Here is an 18,234-nt window from a genome sequence, read left to right as displayed (position 1 = left end):
GAAGGAAAGGGTCTAACGACGCGTAGGAAACGCTAAATGTTTCCAATCAATTAGATAATCTTCATCCATACATGTTAGCAATAACAGTCAGTAAGGTACAATTTCTGCATTCATACTAGAGATGGGCGAAATAAAATTTGAATGTAGCTTGAGAAAAGGCGTAACATTGTGTGCCACGATGTCAATCAGCTGATTATGCTGAACTTAGCGCTGCTATCTCCAGGGTCGACTGGCGACCAATAGAATTAGCTGACTGTGTTGACGATGCCGTCAATTACTTCAGGCAAACTATTTGCGATATCATGGCTGAATTTGTTCCTCTTTCACGACCTGCGCCGAAGCCCGCATGGTCTAATGGTCACCTGCGTCGATTGAAACGGTACAGGGCCAAAGCGTTACGAAGATACTGCCGAAATCGTTCATACATCACGAAGCAAGAGTTCAACCGTAGCAGTAATAATTATAGGAAATACAACCGATACTTGTACCGCCGATATGTGCTCCGTACACAGGCATCCCTTCGCAGGAACCCAAAGCGTTTCTGGTCGTTTGTTAACTCAAAAAAGAACGAAGTCGGTTTGCCTTTATCAGTTCATCTCGGTGAACAATCCGCCAGCTCTGAAACAGAAAAGTGTCGTCTCTTCGCTCAACATTTCATGAGTTCTTTTAATGATATGTCGGCATCACCTAAACAAGTTGGAATAGCAACCCGCGATACTCCAAGAGATGCGTTTGATTTTCGTTCATTCCAAATCGATGAGCATACTGTTGAATTGGCTATTCAAAGGTTGAAACTCTCGTATGCTGTTGGTCCGGATGGGATTCCCTCGTCCGTCCTAAAGCTGTGCTCTGAATCGCTACTCACTCCCTTGGCAAAGTTGTTCAACTTGTATTTGCAGGAGTGCAAATTTCCTGAGGCATGGAAATTTTCGTACATGTTCCCAGTGCACAAAAAAGGTGACAAAAGGAATGTCCAGAACTACAGAGGGATCACATCGTTATGCTGCTGTTCCAAAGTGTTCGAGATTATCATCAACGAGGCACTTTTCAGTTCCTGCAAAAACTACATTTCCACGGCTCAGCATGGATTCTATCCAAAGCGGTCAGTTACGACAAACTTGACTGAATTCGTGTCACTTTGCGTTCGGACCATGGATTCTGGTGGACAAGTCGACGCCGTTTACACTGATCTGAAGGCTGCATTTGATCGAGTTGACCACTGCATATTACTGGGCAAACTTGAAAAACTTGGCGTTTCTGACTCCATGATTTCATGGTTCACGTCTTATCTCACAGACCGCTCGCTCTGCGTTAAGATTGGCGCCTCGCAATCTGAAGTATTCACGAACATCTCCGGTGTTCCACAAGGAAGTAATCTGGGACCGCTTTTGTTTTCGTTGTTTATCAATGAGCTTTCTCGTCTACTGCCACCTGGATGCCGACTATTCTACGCCGACGACGTTAAAATGTACATGATCATCAATAGCATCGCTGATTGTGAGGATTTGCAACAGATTGTGGATCATATGCAAAGCTGGTGCTCCCGTAACTACTTGACGCTTAGCATCAATAAGTGCAATGTGATATCCTTCTACCGTAAGAAGAAACCGATCAGATTTGATTATTCCATCTCCGGCCAGATTTTGGAGAGAGTTAGTCAAGTCAGAGACTTAGGAGTTACTCTTGACTGTGCATTGACGTTCAAGCCCCATTACAATGACGTCCTGAACAAAGCCAACAGACAGCTTGGTTTTATATTCAAAATCTCCGAAGACTTTCGTGACCCGCTGTGCCTGCGGGCATTGTATTGTTCATTGGTCCGCTCTATTTTGGAGTTCAGTGCTGTCGTTTGGTGCCCTTATCAGGCCTGCTGGATTGCAAGGTTTGAGAGTGTACAAAGGAAGTTTGTTTGTTACGCGCTACGTCATCTACCCTGGCGTGATGCATCTAACTTGCCTTCATACGGGGACCGCTGCCGCCTGCTTGGGATTGATACCCTGGAAACAAGACGACGTAATGCTCAAGCTGTCTTTGCCGCTAAGATTATTATCGGTGAAATTGACTCCCCACAACTACTTCGGCAGCTCTACTTCTACGCACCTGAGAGAGTAATGAGACAACGTAACTTCGTTCATCTTGCGACTCGTAACCGACAGTATGGGATGAATGAGCCTATCCGCGCCGTGGCTAATGCGTTTAATGATGCTTATGCTTGCTTCGATTTTAATGTACCGTTAACTGTTTTTATCAGAAGAATGCCCTGAATGTATAGATTGACTAAGCATCCTTTTAAACTTAGATTATTCATTAAGACAACCAAAAGTCAGATGAATTAAGATTATAATAAACAGTCCGCATCGTGCTCTCTTGCCGTGCGGATCTATTTGCTTTTTGCTTAAGGAAGTGTTACTACTACCTAAAGCTACAACAAATTTAAACAGCACTTTTCAGTGCTCAACCTGTAAAAATTTTCTACCTTGTTCAACTCCTCTTATTCCTCTTCGATCCTTGTTTGGACCCTACCCGAGGTAATCCTTCTTGGATATCGATTTGGAAAATTCCTCTTCGATCCTTCAGATTCTTACAGTAATCTGCTTGGAAGTCGATTTGGATAATCGCATAATCGCACTTTTCAGTGCTCAACCTGTAAAAAATTTTCTACCTTGTTCAACTCCTCTTATTCCTCTTCGATCCTTGTTTGGACCCTACCCGAGGTAATCCTTCTTGGATATCGATTTGGAAAATTCCTCTTCGATCCTTCAGATTCTTATAGTAATCTGCTTGGAAGTCGATTTGGATAAAAATTTACTGCCGCCATGGCGCCTAAACGCAAAAGAAAGGGGCAAACTCTTGACCCCCCTTCTGATGAAATTAATTTGAGTAATCAATTTGATTTGCTCACGGATGATGAGAATGATCCATCATCCAAGAAAAATTCTAGTAAACTTTCCCGGCTTAATGCCAAGAAAGAAAAGATTCCCCCTATTGTGATAACCACTACCGATTTCCATGCTCTTCGCATGGAACTTTTGAATTTCGTGAAAGTTAAGTTTTCACTACAAATTGGACGTCGGGGTGAATGCCGTGTATTGGCTGAAACCTTGGACGGATTTAAATGTCTTCTCAAGTATCTTACTGAGAAGAAGCACAAATTTTTTACTTACGACACCAAAACTGAACGTGTGTTCAAGGTTGTCATGAAAGGACTGCCCAGTGGTGAATCCCTGGATCAGATCAAAGATGAACTGGCAAAATTACTTGGAGTTGTGCCACTCCAAGTAATCAAAATGAAAATGAAATCCCGTCCTGGCGATTCGCGCAACGGGATTTCTAATGATTTTTATTTAGTTCACTTCAAGTCTAGTGAACTAAACAACCTTAAGGCCTTAGAAAAAGCTAGCCTTATGCTCCATGTCCGAGTGAAGTGGGAACACTTCAGGAAGACTGGAGGAAATTTCCAAAACCTCACCCAGTGCCGTAAGTGCCAGGGATGGGGTCACGGAACTAAAAACTGCTACATGCCAGCTAAATGCATGAATTGTGGTGATTCCTCTCACGCAAAGGACGACTGTCCTGTGAAGGAAGATCCTAAGAAATTTAAATGTTCAAATTGTGGTGAAAACCACAAATCCAATTTTTGGGAATGTAAGACTCGCAAAGTGATCCTACAATCTCGTTCTAACCGTCAGGTAGGAAACGCTCCACGTTTCCGACCAGGTACAAATTCCTCTGCTGTTAACAACGGTCAGCGAGGAACAAATTCTACATTCGTACCCGTAGGTACAAATATCTCCCCTGCTTCAAATGTTTCATCTGTACCTACTCCCCTCGCTGCTAACAATGTTCAGCGAGTTAATGGAGCTACCTATGCTGCTATTGCAGCGGGTAGAAATCAAAATACTAACCAACGTTCTAACAGAAATTTTGACAATTTTGACTTAGGAAGCATTACTGCCCCTAAAATGGAATTTTTACAGAATTCATTAATTGACATGATTTCTGATATGCTTAAATCTAACTCCATGTTTGATGCTATTCAAACTGGAGTAAAATTTGCTAATAATATTGTCATGACTTTAAAATTCAGTAATGGATTTTAAAGCATTAAACATTTTAAATTGGAACGCTCGATCTCTTAAAGATAATGAAGACGAGCTATTTAATTTTTTGAGAGTTCATAACGTGCATATTGCCGTTATAACTGAAACGTTCCTTAAACCTGACCATAAGGTTAAGAAGGACGCAAATTACTTGATCTATAGAAATGATCGTCTTGATGGACCCTGTGGTGGCGTTGCCATCATTATTCATAGACGAATCAAGCATAAAATTCTTTCTTCATTTGAAACCAAAGTTTTTGAAACTTTGGGAGTTTCTGTTGAAACAAAATTTGGACAACTTACGTTTATAGCTGCCTATTTGCCATTCCAATGCGTAGGCCAGCAAAAGAATTTTCTCAAGGGTGACCTCCAGAAACTTACCCGTCATAGGTCTAAATTCTTCATTATTGGTGATTTTAATGCAAAACACCGCTCATGGAATAATGCTCAAAGCAATTCCAATGGCAATATTCTGTTTGATGATTGTTCTGCAGGTTATTACACTATTCAATATCCAAACAGCCCAACATGCTTTTCTTCTGCAAGAAATCCCTCAACTATTGATTTGGTCTTAACTGATTCATGTCATCTTTGTAGCCAATTGGTTACCCATGCTGACTTCGGTTCTGATCACCTTCCAGTAACTTTTGAAATATCCCAAGAAATAATTTCCAATCCCAACAGCTTTACTTTCAATTACCATAGGGCTGATTGGGAGCAATATTGAACATTTATGGAATATAACTTCGATCCAAACATTCCTTTGCAAACCAAAGATGAAATTAATTATGCTCTTGAATCTCTGACTACTTCTATAGTTGAAGCAAGAGCTGCCTCAGTACCAAAATGCGAGGTTAAATTCGATTCAATTATAATAGACGATGATCTTCAGCTCTTGATCCGTCTTAAAAATGTCCGTAGGAGACAATTTCAAAGAACACGCGATCCTGCCATGAAAGTTATCTGGCGGGATTTGCAAAAACAAATTAAAAAGCGATTCTCTGCCCTGAGGAACAAAACTTTTGAAAATAATGTTTCTAAATTAGACCCGAGTTCCAAACCCTTTTGGAAACTCACAAAAATTTTGAAAAAACCTCAAAAGCCAATTCCAGCGCTTAAAGTAGGTGGTAAAATTTTGATCACAAATTTGGAAAAAGCTCAGAAACTTGCTAAGCAATTCGAGAGTTCCCATAATTTCAGTTTGGGTCTTACTAGTCCTATTGAGAATCAGGTTGCTCGGGATTTTCTGAATATTTTCTCTCGGGAAAATATTTTTGATGATTCCTGGGGGACTGATTTGGACGAAGTAAGGTCTATAACTAAAAATTTTCAAAATATGAAAGCTCCAGGTGATGATGGAATTTTCTATATCCTCATCAAAAAACTCCCAGAGAGTACCTTGTCTTTCTTGGTAAAATTATTTAACAGATGTTTCCATTTGGCATACTTTCTTGATAAATGGAAAAATGCAAAAGTTGTTCCAATTTTGAAGCCGGATAAAAATCCAGCTAAAGCTTCTAGCTACCGTCCAATAAGTTTGCTTTCTTCAATAAGTAAACTTTTTGAAAAGATAATTTTGAATAGAATGATGCTTCACATCAATACGAACTCATTTTTTGCAGATGAGCAGTTTGGATTTCGCCATGGGCATTCAACTACTCATCAACTCTTAAGAGTTAACAATTTAATTCGTTCAAACAAATCTGAAGGCCACTCAACTGGAGTTGCTCTTCTAGACATAGAAAAAGCATTCGACAGTGTTTGGCATGAAGGTTTGATTGCTAAATTGAAAAAGTTTAATTTTCCACTTTATATTATGAAATTAGTTCAAAATTATTTAACTGACAGAACTCTTCAAGTAAATTATCAAAATTCCAAATCTAATCGACTACCTGTTAGGGCAGGAGTTCCTCAGGGTAGCATTCTTGGGCCTATATTGTATAACATTTTCACTTCGGACCTCCCTGATTTGCCTCAGGGTTGCCACAAATCTTTGTTCGCTGATGACACAGGCATTTCCGCTAAAGGAAGAAGTCTTCGTGTTATTTGCAGCAGACTGCAGAAAAGTTTAGATATTTTCTCTTCTTATTTACAAAAATGGAAGATTTCTCCCAACGCTTCCAAAACTCAACTTATAATATTTCCACATAAGCACAGGGCTTCCTTTTTGAAACCTAGTAGTAGTCACATAGTCACTATGAACGGAGTTCCAATTTCCTGGTCAACCCAAGTGAAATATCTTGGATTAATACTTGACCATAAATTAACTTTTAAAGATCACATTGAGGGCATTCAAGCCAAATGTAACAAATATATAAAATGTTTGTATCCTCTTATAAACAGGAAATCCAAACTTTGCCTGACGAATAAACTTCTAATATTTAAACAAGTTTTTAGACCGGCCATGCTTTACGCTGTGCCAATATGGTCTAGTTGTTGCACTACCAGGAAAAAAGCACTTCAAAGGATTCAGAACAAAATTCTGAAGATGATTTTGAAGTTGCCTCCCTGGTACAGTACTACCGAAGTACACAGAATTTCGAATGTTGAGACTTTAGCACAAATGTCCAACAAAATAATTAATAATTTCCGGCAAAAATCGTTACAATCCTCAATTGCAACGATTAATTCCCTTTATACTTAGATAAGATTTAGTTTTAGTTATTTAGTTTTAAGCTATCAATTGTTATACTGACATGCAGGTTTAAAAAACCTGTTTAAAATACTGAATTGCCAAGACAGGAACAATGTAAAAATACTTAGATATATATCATAACAATTAAGGCTGGTAAGTTACTGTAGTAACTGGAGCACCTAGGTTAAAAATGAAATGTAATTTATTTTGAATTTGGAACAAATAAAGAGTTAAAAAAAAAAAAAAAGATTATAATAAATAAATAAATAATATCATTGCGTGTGACATAGGTGTAGCTCTCTCGCATACATTTTATGTTTTAAAGCTATGTTGTTGGCACATTTTGCGCGCATTTTGGTTTACGCGATGGTTGATCAGTTGTTGCGTTAGTGGCGTTTTCCATTGAAAAGTAAAGCCATGTTGTAAGGTACGGATTTATTGGCTTAGGCTACTTTTACGATTTTATGCAGTTTTAAGCACTAATACCAATAACTAATTTTCCGATTTTGAATTTGTGTCATAATTTCTATAATTTCTATGTGAGCTGAAGAGCTGTTCAAAAGAATCGACTCCCTTCAGTGAGCTGGATGGGTTTTATCCACTCAGTCAGATGAGCTGTTTTGCCCACCTCTAATTCCACTCTCAAGAGTCAGAAATATGGGAAATAGATATAATGTCTGCCTAATTGCCTCTAATTTGGGCCCATATATAAATTCAGCAATCGACTAAATTATCAATAGCGGTAAAAAATATCCATTAGTACCATTCCAATGACGCGTTCATCTAGATAACATTGATAAATAGCAGATTGTTAGCAATGGGCCCAATCTTAGATCCATAGGCCAACATTAGAGCCACTTCCCCTATATACAATTGTGGAGATGGACCAGCGTCTGGCTGAAAATCTCCTTAATAAAGACAACCAACCAGGGTATCTACTACCTGGAAAGACCTGGAAAACCGGGAATTTACAGGGAATTTTATTTTTTTTTTCTGGAAAAACCTGGAATATTCAGGGAATTTTGGTTTCACTCAGGGAATTCTCCAATTATCACTTCATTCGTAATTCAAAAGAAGATTTTCGGTCAGTTTCTCGAAACGTTTCTTAACGGCACTGAACTGGACAAGCATCTGGCGAAAAATACTTGAAGATGGGCAAAACGAAGCGAATGTGCTGGCGGAAAAAAATAATTCGTCATTATTCCGAATAATTTTGTTTTCTATTTGTTACCACTTTCTCTAAATTGATCGAACCAATAACAATCAAAACACATGTATCTCAGAGAAAATTGTGTTGATTGGGGAACTAATAAGAGATTTTAGAGATGTGAAACAATGAGTCTGTCTCGATCTTCCAAACATATTATCAAAATGATAAATATTTTGGTTTTGAAAGCATATTGTTATCAAATTTTGATATATCGTTTTATCGAAATAGTATGTATGGGGTTTCCAAAACACGGGTTTCTTACTTGTATTTATATTCTTGAATAAAAAAAAAATACTACACAAATACCAAAAAAGAATGTAATATTGATCGACGAAATACATGCTACTGTATGAATAACTAATGTGATTGCAAAAACCAAATACGATATTACACCCATGGATATAATTTCTTTTCGCAAATTATATGTAGGATAAATGCACCAATAGTGAAGATACTTTAGTGCAATGTGTTCCTATGTTGGCTTATAGAGTCTCCCCAAGCCGCCATAGAAGTACATTGCACTAACGTACCTCCACTATTGGTGCACTTACTAAACATAAATTGTACAAATTAATATTAAACAACCTACACACTTAGTTTTTTCTACCGAGCTCAGCTGTGCAAATCTCGGCAAAAACAGTTTCACTGAGATCTCAGTAACAATGACGTTTTATTGCTGAGTCTCGGATAATGCTTAGCTGAATCTCAGCAAACAAATGAAATGTTTGCGGAGATCTCAGTGAAACTTTTTTTGCCGAGATTTGCACAGCCGAGCTCAATAGAAAAAAAAACTAAGTGTGTATGTGCATCTGTTATGCTGTAATATTTAATAACTTTTTTGCTGTGCCGACTTATAAGTACCAACGCCCAAGTTTGAACAATCGAAAATAGCACAAATCAATAAGTACATAATAGGGATTCCAGATGGATAAATAGAAAAAATAATAATGTGTATAATTTGTATGAACCTGGATTTTTTTTTCATCCGACCTGGAAAAACCTGGAAAACTCAGGGAATTTGATTCCTTGGATTGAGTAGACAACCACAATTTTCATGCGGTAGCAAATTTCAACAAGGTTCTAGGCCTATCTATGCGGACATGACTGCTAGTAAAACAATTAATAAGAATTCTAGCGATCGTCAAAGAAATAATTCAATTTTTTTTCTGAAGTTCCTTTTGAGTACTGTGAGTTACATACTTCATCAAACTAATGTAATAGGATTGTAAAAAAATAATTATCAGTTCAAGTCACTTTCAACTTCTAGTTAACTTCGCATTGGGGATGATTTCCGATATGCCCATAGACCATTACTTCATCTTCTCGGATAGTCTCAGTTCGATTGAGGCTATTCGGTCGATGAAACAAGGTAGGCACTCATCTTATTTCCTTTCAAAGGTAAGGGAGCAGATGAGTTTGCTGGTCGAAAGATCATATATGATTACCTTTGTATGGGTCCCCTCACATTGCTCAATCCCAGGCAATGAGAAGGCAGACTCTCTCGCAGATCGGCGAGATTTATGATAGAAGAATTTCACATGATGATTTTTTCCCATTAGTACGTCAGAGTTCTCTTTTAAGTTGGCAAAACGATTGGACAAGTAATTCTCTTGGGCGGTGGTTACATTCCATTATTCCAAATGTTTCTTCGAGAGCGTGGTTCAAAGGTCTGGATGTAAGTCGGGGATTCATTCGAGTGATGTCAAGACTTATGTCCAACCACTACTCGCTAGACGCACATCTCTATAGAATAAACCTCGTTGACAGCAATATATGTAGGTGCAGAACCGGTTATGATGACATCGATCACGCAGTTTGGTATTGCCCGGGTAATGACGCCTCCAGAGCATGACTATTGGATACCCTAGTGGCCCGAGGTAGACAACCCTTCCGTGAAGTAAGAGATGTATTGGGAACACGTGATCTTCCCTACATGCAGGCGATCTACGAATTCCTTTGTTTGTCTGATGTTAGAGTTTGATGTGACCATCCCATCCTTTCCAAACAATTTCCCGCCATTGTGTCCCAGTCTTATAATCCTCCTGTTCCTGTGCTACTTGCCCCTGCCCAGCCAGGATTTGGTCAACCGTCCGAGAGTAGTATCTGAAGGAGGTTTTTGAAACCAGTTTCCTACCTAGCTCCTTCCAATCGAAATTGTTACCCATTAACCTCGAGCCCGCCACGAGTAATTGGTACCCAATACTAACCTAGCACTACTGCTATTTAAAATGTAAAATCAAACATTACTGATTTTGGCTCCGCAAAGTGTCACACACGACTGAGCCTAGTAAATAAACGAACTAGTTAAAAAAAAGTCACCCCGTCAAAGGGTACAGTTGCAATACCGATTATATATTGATTATATAGGGTATACGTCCCTAACCTCGGTCTAATATGCAGCCATAGATTACGTTTTTAATCATAACTCATCAATTAATTTACCTGCAAACGATATTCTACTGCTAAATGGTATGCTTAGATATGCTTATCATGTCGTTTGCTATCAGGAACCGCAAAAAGTTGAAAAACTTACTTTTTTTAAGACAAAAACTCACCAGGGAAATGTATGTAATATCGGTCTATTGTCCCCAAATTGGGTCTATTTATGGATGCAACTTCGTCCTATCCTGTTTGATTCTCAAAAAAAAACGCTCTTGGTAACGTTTTCTTATGTATTTTTTTTTATCACTATCACTGTTAACTTAATACTCTTCATTCCTCAAAACATTTCTTAGAGAAAATTTTACGAAAACTACATTAAATCACTCAAGTTAAAAATTAAAAATTAAAAATTTCGCTTATCGTCTTTCGACCGCAGAATATCTAAATCAAAACATTGTGATGTTCATTATACAGATTTGGCAGAAAAAATCTCCCTTCCTGTTCGTTCCTTATCATCCAAATGCAAACCACATTGTTGACGTTACTCTTATTGCTATATGCTGTCAAATGAATTTCATGGGCCAAAGTTAGGAACATAGAAAAGAAATGTGTCCCTAAAGTTGGGTCCATGATTTACTTGTGAAAACGTTGTTAAACAATTAAAATAAACATAAAATATTCAAACAGTAACTGTGAGTTTTACGTCTAGTGTGTATTATCAGATAATTCCATTCAATAAATGCCATAATCAGGCCATTTGATGATCGTCAGTGCAACCTTCCCATCTTAACCTTAGAAGTCATGGCGGCTAAAAACTCCGAACAGAGTGATATTCTCAACCAGTTTTATTACTTACGAGAGCTGAAAATGTATTGAAATGTTGTGATATAAATTGATTTGTGTGTGGTACACATTTATCAATCATCAGTGATCAATATTTTCCTTATTTTTTGTGTAATATTCCTTAATTAATTATTTATTTGCGTGATAGGCCGAATGAAAGGACTAGACCCACATTACATACCGTAACCCTATTATTATAATTTTATGTTAATTAAAAGTGTCATAAATGTGTATATTTTTCAATTTTAGAGTATAGCCAAAGTACAGTTATAGGATGTACTAATTTTTGAAAATATATGTAGTGAGAACAAAGTTTGACGGTAGATTATTATCTCTGTATAGGGAAATACATTCTAATGTTATTTTTATTCTTTGCAATTTCAGAATCGATTCAATTTCTGCTGATATGGAGGCCCTTCTTCAGCAAATTCTGTTGATTATGCCGGAAGATTGTGATGTTTCACTGTACATTGAGCCAATAATGGACTTTATCAACGGGAAAGGGAATAATATTCCTAAAATTACTCGAAAGGATGTATTGTGCTTTAAAATCAGACCAATATATTATTTCTTAGCGGACTTCTACTTCAAGAGCAGAGATTTCAGTAAAGCCATAAAGTATTATGTTTTGGATTTAACTGTTGAACCAGCACGGTTTGATTCATGGGCTGGAATTTCATTATCAAAAGCCAGTAAATGTGAAACCACGTTAAATTCTGCAGAGGCACTCAGGTAAGTTTTCAGCTTAAACTTTTATATGAATCTTGATCCCTATTACTGTCTTGACTGACTCATGCCGAATGCAATTTGTTTCCGCCGAAGCATGAAATCGCCTAACACTATAAATGAGTGATTTTCCATCGCATAGTTCATACCACTGAATAGGAAGTTCGTATATACAAAATGCCAGTCTACCTTTATAATTTTTAATAATCACCCATATTCTTGTTTTCGTTCAAACCGTATTTTGCATTAATTTTTTTTTTGTATGGAAAATACGGTTCGAAAAAAAAAAAGTTTTTTTTTATGGAAAATACGGTTTGAACGAAATCGAAAATATGGGTGTATACTAGACCTGTTCATTTTAAACGAAATGTTCGGAATGTAACGGGTCAACCGTGATTACTGTTCGTCATGTTAATTTGAACTTTTGTGCAAATTTTCAGCAAAATCGGTGTTGATTTAGAGGTGCTTCTAGTTAATTTTATGTTTTCAAGGTAATTTACGGCTTATAATATTTGTATCTCGAGACTGAAACAACGAAAGCTGCTGTAACAACTTTCATAGTAAAGTTTAATGTGTCATGTATCAACTTTGTAACCAAAGGTTGACTATTCGAAGTGATTTTATTGAAGTTTGACTTAGTTTCATGCTCGAAGATATCTTAAAATGTGAAGAATTTTAAAGTATTTGTTCTACGAATTTTCCACCCATATGATATAAAAATGTGTAGTGTACGGCATAATGTTCCTCATATTGTTCTAGAAGTTTCGTTCGCCTTTGATAAAAAAACACGTCTACTGAGAATTCATATTTATGAAAAAAACATATATCAATCAAACAGTCATCGGTCGTCATTGAAAAGCAATGCAACTATGTTCTGTCAATCTAATTGACTTTTATTGGTTCTGTTGTCTTGTGAATTTTAGCTAAACGGCCTCTTTTCTGATTTTTATCTCTCAATCTATGAAATATACGACCAATTCCACGCCAAATCGGTCAGTCACCAAACTTGACTATCTTCGATCTGAATGATACTTGGCACATATTTTCAGTATGATAGACCAAGTATTTTCCGCAGGAGAGGAGACCCTTTTGACTCAAGGGTAATTATTGAAAAGGGCCTATGTGTTTTTGCACACATACTTTAAAAAAAATGTAGTTCGAAAACAGTTGGTTGTAGAAAAAAATTAAAAAAGAAGGAGTTGTAGGAAACTAATAAGGCTTTATAAAAAAAATATACACGGATTTTTTTTTTCGTTTTTTTACAAAAAAAAAAAAATTAAAAATAAACCTCAAAATTCAAATAACAAAAAAAAAAACGTATTTTTGATTTTTTTTTTATATTTTTTTAATAAAAACTTGAATAGAAAGCAGAAGTTTTGAAAACAACTCCAGGATGGACAAACTTTTAATAAAAAAGTTTTTCTAAGAGCAACTTTTAAGGCATTTTTGAAACTTTCATTATTTACGGCAAAATGTTCAGTTTGATGTCAGTATATGAATATAAAAATCATTTCAAAGATAGTGCTCATATCGATAAACTTCCTAAATGTAACCGTTTTCAAGATATTTCAAATTTACTTTCATCATAATCAATTTTTTGTAGAAAATATGCCCTTTTCGTAAGTTATACGTGATTGTCCATCAAATATGATAAGTTTTGCAAGATACGCATGTACTTACCTTCAACTTACCCTTGCACCAATAGACTATTGGAAGATTGGTTTTAAACTTATAAGATAAATAAGATAAATAAATGAAATACCCATGCGTTTTTATTTGCATCTTACATTTATTACTTTCGATCGTCTTTAATAATAATAATTTGTACATAAACCTTTTCGTTGAATATATTTTTATTTGATGAACTTTTGATTGGTATGTTTTTATATGTTATGAATTTTTAATTCTACCTGATTCGGAATAATAAATGTAAAAAGGAAGAATAGCAGCTTGTTGATTATTCCAGTAACTACTTTGGGCAGCATCTTGAAGAACAAATGAATAATTTTCGGAAAAATCCCAAATTATGACAACTTCTCCATTTTTAAGAGTATTTTTTGTATTTCTCAAGAAACTAGACTGCTGAGTTTTAATATAATCATGGGATACCAGTTTTTCCAACTTTTCGCAAAAATAAGGAACAAATCCATCTACTGGTTTTACAAGTTTCTCTAAACTACATCGATCAGTTGAAACCCATTGTTCAAAACATATTTCAGACATACCCTGTTCCTCGAATTTTTCTGAAAAACTTCTTTCAAAATCTGAGAGACCTGGGCAACGTTCGCATTCGCGGAGGTAACAATGATGAGCTGCATAATATTTCTTCAAAATAATGGTTGAAATCTTTTTCGAATGAATATTTTCTAAGACAATGAAGCATTAAATTAATATTTTCATGGATGGTACAAACACACATATTGTGAGAACCTGAACTACCAAGTAATTTGCAATGCTTTGGTTTAAGTGCTGCAAATGAACTAAATCCAATGCTATTTTTACTAACTTCTTGAAATTTAATAAAAGCTTCTCGCAATGTACAAACTAAAAGTCGCTTTTGAATATGAATCTTCTTACCTTCCTTCTTCACTGAAACGTAATCGTTTAGTCCTGGCGTGGCTCTGCTTATCTGGTCGCTTTCAAAGAACTGCAATACCTCGTTTTTAATTTCGGGATCCAAACCGTGTCCTAACCTTTCGTTGGGAGTGGCCAATACTCCTTTCCCGTTTGCCAAGCATCGAGCTTGCAATACAATGTATTTATTTGTTTCAAACTCGTCCATTACCGTTTGCGATGACCAAGATTTCGGCAAAATCGTCAGAATCCTTATTTGATCGTCGCTCGATGAACCTGGATCAGCAAATCTCTCCTTCAGTTTTCCGATCATCTCATTGTGTTCCGCAGCTTTCAATTTAAGTTGCTCCAGGTCATCTTCTTCCGCTTGAAAACCAAAGATGCGTTTCTTAATGCCATTGGTATTGTCCATATACTTTCTCCGGGGATAGTTAACATTCTGGAATTTTTTTGTCGATATTGGCGATACGTTGATACCAGCTATGCCAGCTCAATATTATGCATCCTGGAAAATTGTTGCTCTCCACTATCTTGAGATGATGCTGTTGTTATTGACGTAGTTGATGGCATTTCTTCGAGGCTATGTCGAGATGTAGATGGCTGCGGCTCCGCGATGTCCATGACTGACGGGTGCACTTCTAGTTCCAGATTTTCAGCACATGATTCGATTCTATTCAAATTCAAGCGAAACGTATCACAGATTGATATAGATGTATCCAAATTAAATTTCCACTCTAGGAACTTATGTTTTTCAATCAAATTTTCGGATAATTTACGAAGCATTGACGAACACCGTTTATAAGGAACCTTCTTGAATTCCATATTCAAATTATACTTGTTCACTCAAAAAGATATTTTTAGTGATGTCTGTTTTCAAAAGGATGGTCATGCTTAAATACAAACGTAGGTACCATTTGGATATTAAGGTATAAATATTGTTTTGGTATTGAAGCTACTCTAACAGAGAAGCTCTTTTTTTTCATGAAAAATACCATGGAAGACATTATAATGTCCCTAAAATAATGAGATGGATAGGTGCATCAATATTAACAACTTAAATAGGATGAAACTACGCCTGATAATGAAAATAAGTGCAACTTAACTTGTGTTGGTTTCTATATTTAAAATAATAGTGTTTTCATTTCCCCTGTAAATTCTAAACGGGTTGTCTGATTGTTCAATCGTCAAAAGACAAATTGAAGGTAAATATATGTGTATCTTGCTAAACTTATCAAGGCTGATGGAGAATCACGATTAACTTATGAAAATGGCATATTTTCTACAAAAAAAAATGATTTTTATGAAAGTAAATTTGAAATATCTCGAAACCTTTATATTTAGGAAGTTTATTTATATGAGCACTATCGTTTGAAATGATTTTTATATTCATATACTGACATCAAACTGAACATTTTGCCGTAAATAATGAAAGTTTCAAAAATGCTTAAAAAGTTGCTCTTAGAAAAACTTTTTTATTAAAAGTTTGTCCATCCTGGAGTTGTTTTCAACACTTCTGCTTTCTATTCAAGTTTTTACTAAAAAAAAAAAAAAAAATCAAAAATACGTTTTTTTTTGTTATTTGAATTTTGAGGTTTATTTTTAATTTTTTTTTGTAAAAAAACGAAAAAAAAATTCCGTGTATATTTTTTTTATAAAGCCTTATTAGTTTCCTACAACTCCTTCTTAGTAAATTTTTTTCTACAACCAACTGTTTTCGAACTACATTTTTTTAAAGTATGTGTGCAAAAACACATAGGCCCTTTTCAAAAATTACCCTTGAGTCAAAAGGGTCTCCTCTCCTGCGGAAAATACTTGGTCTATCATACTGAAAATATGTGCCAAGTATCATCCAGATCGAAGATGGTCGAGCACGATTTCAGGTTTTTTCAGCTCATTCTGGATGGAATCCCTCATACACGAAAACTATGTTGGAACGAAGCTTCTAGAACAATATGAGGAACATTATGCCGTACACTACACATTTTTATATCATATGGGTGGAAAATTCGTAGAACAAATACTTTAAAATTCTTCACATTTTAAGATATCTTCGAGCATGAAACTAAGTCAAACTTCAATAAAATCACTTCGAATAGTCAACCTTTGGTTACAAAGTTGATACATGACACATTAAACTTTGCTATGAAAGTTGTTACAGCAGCTTTCGTTGTTTCAGTCTCGAGATACAAATATTATAAGCCGTAAATTACCTTGAAAACATAAAATTAACTAGAAGCACCTCTAAATCAACACCGATTTTGCTGAAAATTTGCACAAAAGTTCAAATTAACATGACGAACAGTAATCACGGTTGACCCGTTACATTCCGAACATTTCGTTTAAAATGAACAGGTCTAGTGTATACTGATGAATAATTTACTCAAAATAGGATTTAATTGAACGTTTTTATTCAGCAATTAATTTGAATGGTGATTGGACCTATATGAATCATGGTTGGAACTAAAAATACATCATGTACATCTAAAAATACATCAATAATACATACCTATTATTTGTACGCTTGGGAGCCCGTACTGCCGACTGCCATAAACCACCAATCGAAAAAGTTTGACGACATCGGAAAATGTTTTGGTATCCGCTGCTGCTGGAACTAGCTGGAACTAACTGGTGATCTCTGCAATATCCCACTCATTGCGAACACGTTCGCTCCTCCGTTTCACTGTCTGGCGCCTTGCCGTCGTCCTTTATATTTTTTTTTGTTTTTTTTTTTTCGTTTTGTTATTTATTTATTTATTTCGTCAACCAACGTAGACTAGTACATATTAGAATACAGTTTTGTTTTCTTAAATTTATTTATTTATTTCGTCAACTTTGGACAAAAGGTTAAAAGTATAATTTTTTATTTAATAAAAATTAAGTAGTGTCAGCTTTCCCATTTTTTATGAGTTATAATGCCTTATGGAGTAAAAATATTGTTTTAGTTTATGCCGAGATATTGTAAAGTCAATGGTTTCGCAGTATCATGCGGTTTAATGGCCCATATTTTGCATAATTTGTGCGATGATGTTTTATGGCAAATAAATTTCGATTTCGGAGTTGCCGAGTAGGTGCATGGAAATTTAATTTTGATAAAAGTTCTGTGGAGTAAATGCGTTGCGAAACGATATCGTTTACAAATGAAACCATTGCATATTCACGACGCTCTTTTAATGTTTGTATGTTTATAAGCATGCAGCGTGCTTCATATGATGGAAGAGGAAATGATGTCCAACCTAATTGCGTGATTGAAAAAGGAGACCATACAATGCTGCAATATTCCAGTATTGACCTCACATAGGCGATATATAGTGTTTTAATTGTGTATGGGTCCTGAAAGTTATAGCAAAAGCGCTTGATAAAGCCTTGCATGTTATTTGCCCTGTGAATAATTGTGTTGTAATGGTCTATGAAAGTTAGTTTAGAGTCTAAGATAATTCCAAAATCCCTAACTCTCTCACATTTGTCTACATTTTGATTTCCTAGTGCAATTGAAATATTTGAAGTTGTTCTTTTCCTGCTAAATGATATTAAGTTACATTTTTTACATTCAATTCTAGTAGACTTTTTTTGCACCATATATAGAATATGTGTATTCCATTCTGGAATATATTGATGTCTTCTTCATTTATTATTTCCAAAAAGAGATTCATGTCGTCGGCATAAATAAGCAATTTAAGTTTTTTGAGAATGAAAGAAATGTCGTTTACGTATAGAATAAAAAGAAGAGGTCCCAAATGAGAGCCTTGGGGGACGCCTAAAGTGAC

At 35.9% G+C, this 18,234-nt stretch overlaps 1 protein-coding gene across 2 annotated transcripts in view; it reads left to right on the top strand.

Moving 5' to 3' along the window:
- The window catches only part of LOC135707022 (calcineurin-binding protein cabin-1-like), a 340,814-nt gene that overhangs the window by 231,988 nt on the left and 90,592 nt on the right, over positions 1–18,234 (top strand). For both annotated transcript variants that reach the window (XM_065228739.1, XM_065228740.1), the window contains exon 14: positions 11,555–11,902. In XM_065228739.1, coding sequence (XP_065084811.1) covers positions 11,555–11,902 — 348 coding nt within the window. The remainder of the gene's footprint in view (positions 1–11,554; positions 11,903–18,234) is intronic.

Source organism: Ochlerotatus camptorhynchus, unplaced genomic scaffold, assembly GCF_037179485.1.
Source record: "Ochlerotatus camptorhynchus isolate MF236.1 unplaced genomic scaffold, CSIRO-AGI_Acam_v1.1 ptg000301l, whole genome shotgun sequence".
NCBI classification, from domain to species: Eukaryota; Metazoa; Arthropoda; class Insecta; order Diptera; family Culicidae; genus Ochlerotatus; species Ochlerotatus camptorhynchus.
The sequence above is the reverse complement of the archived record's forward strand: the minus strand, read 5'-3'. Positions and strand labels throughout refer to the sequence as shown.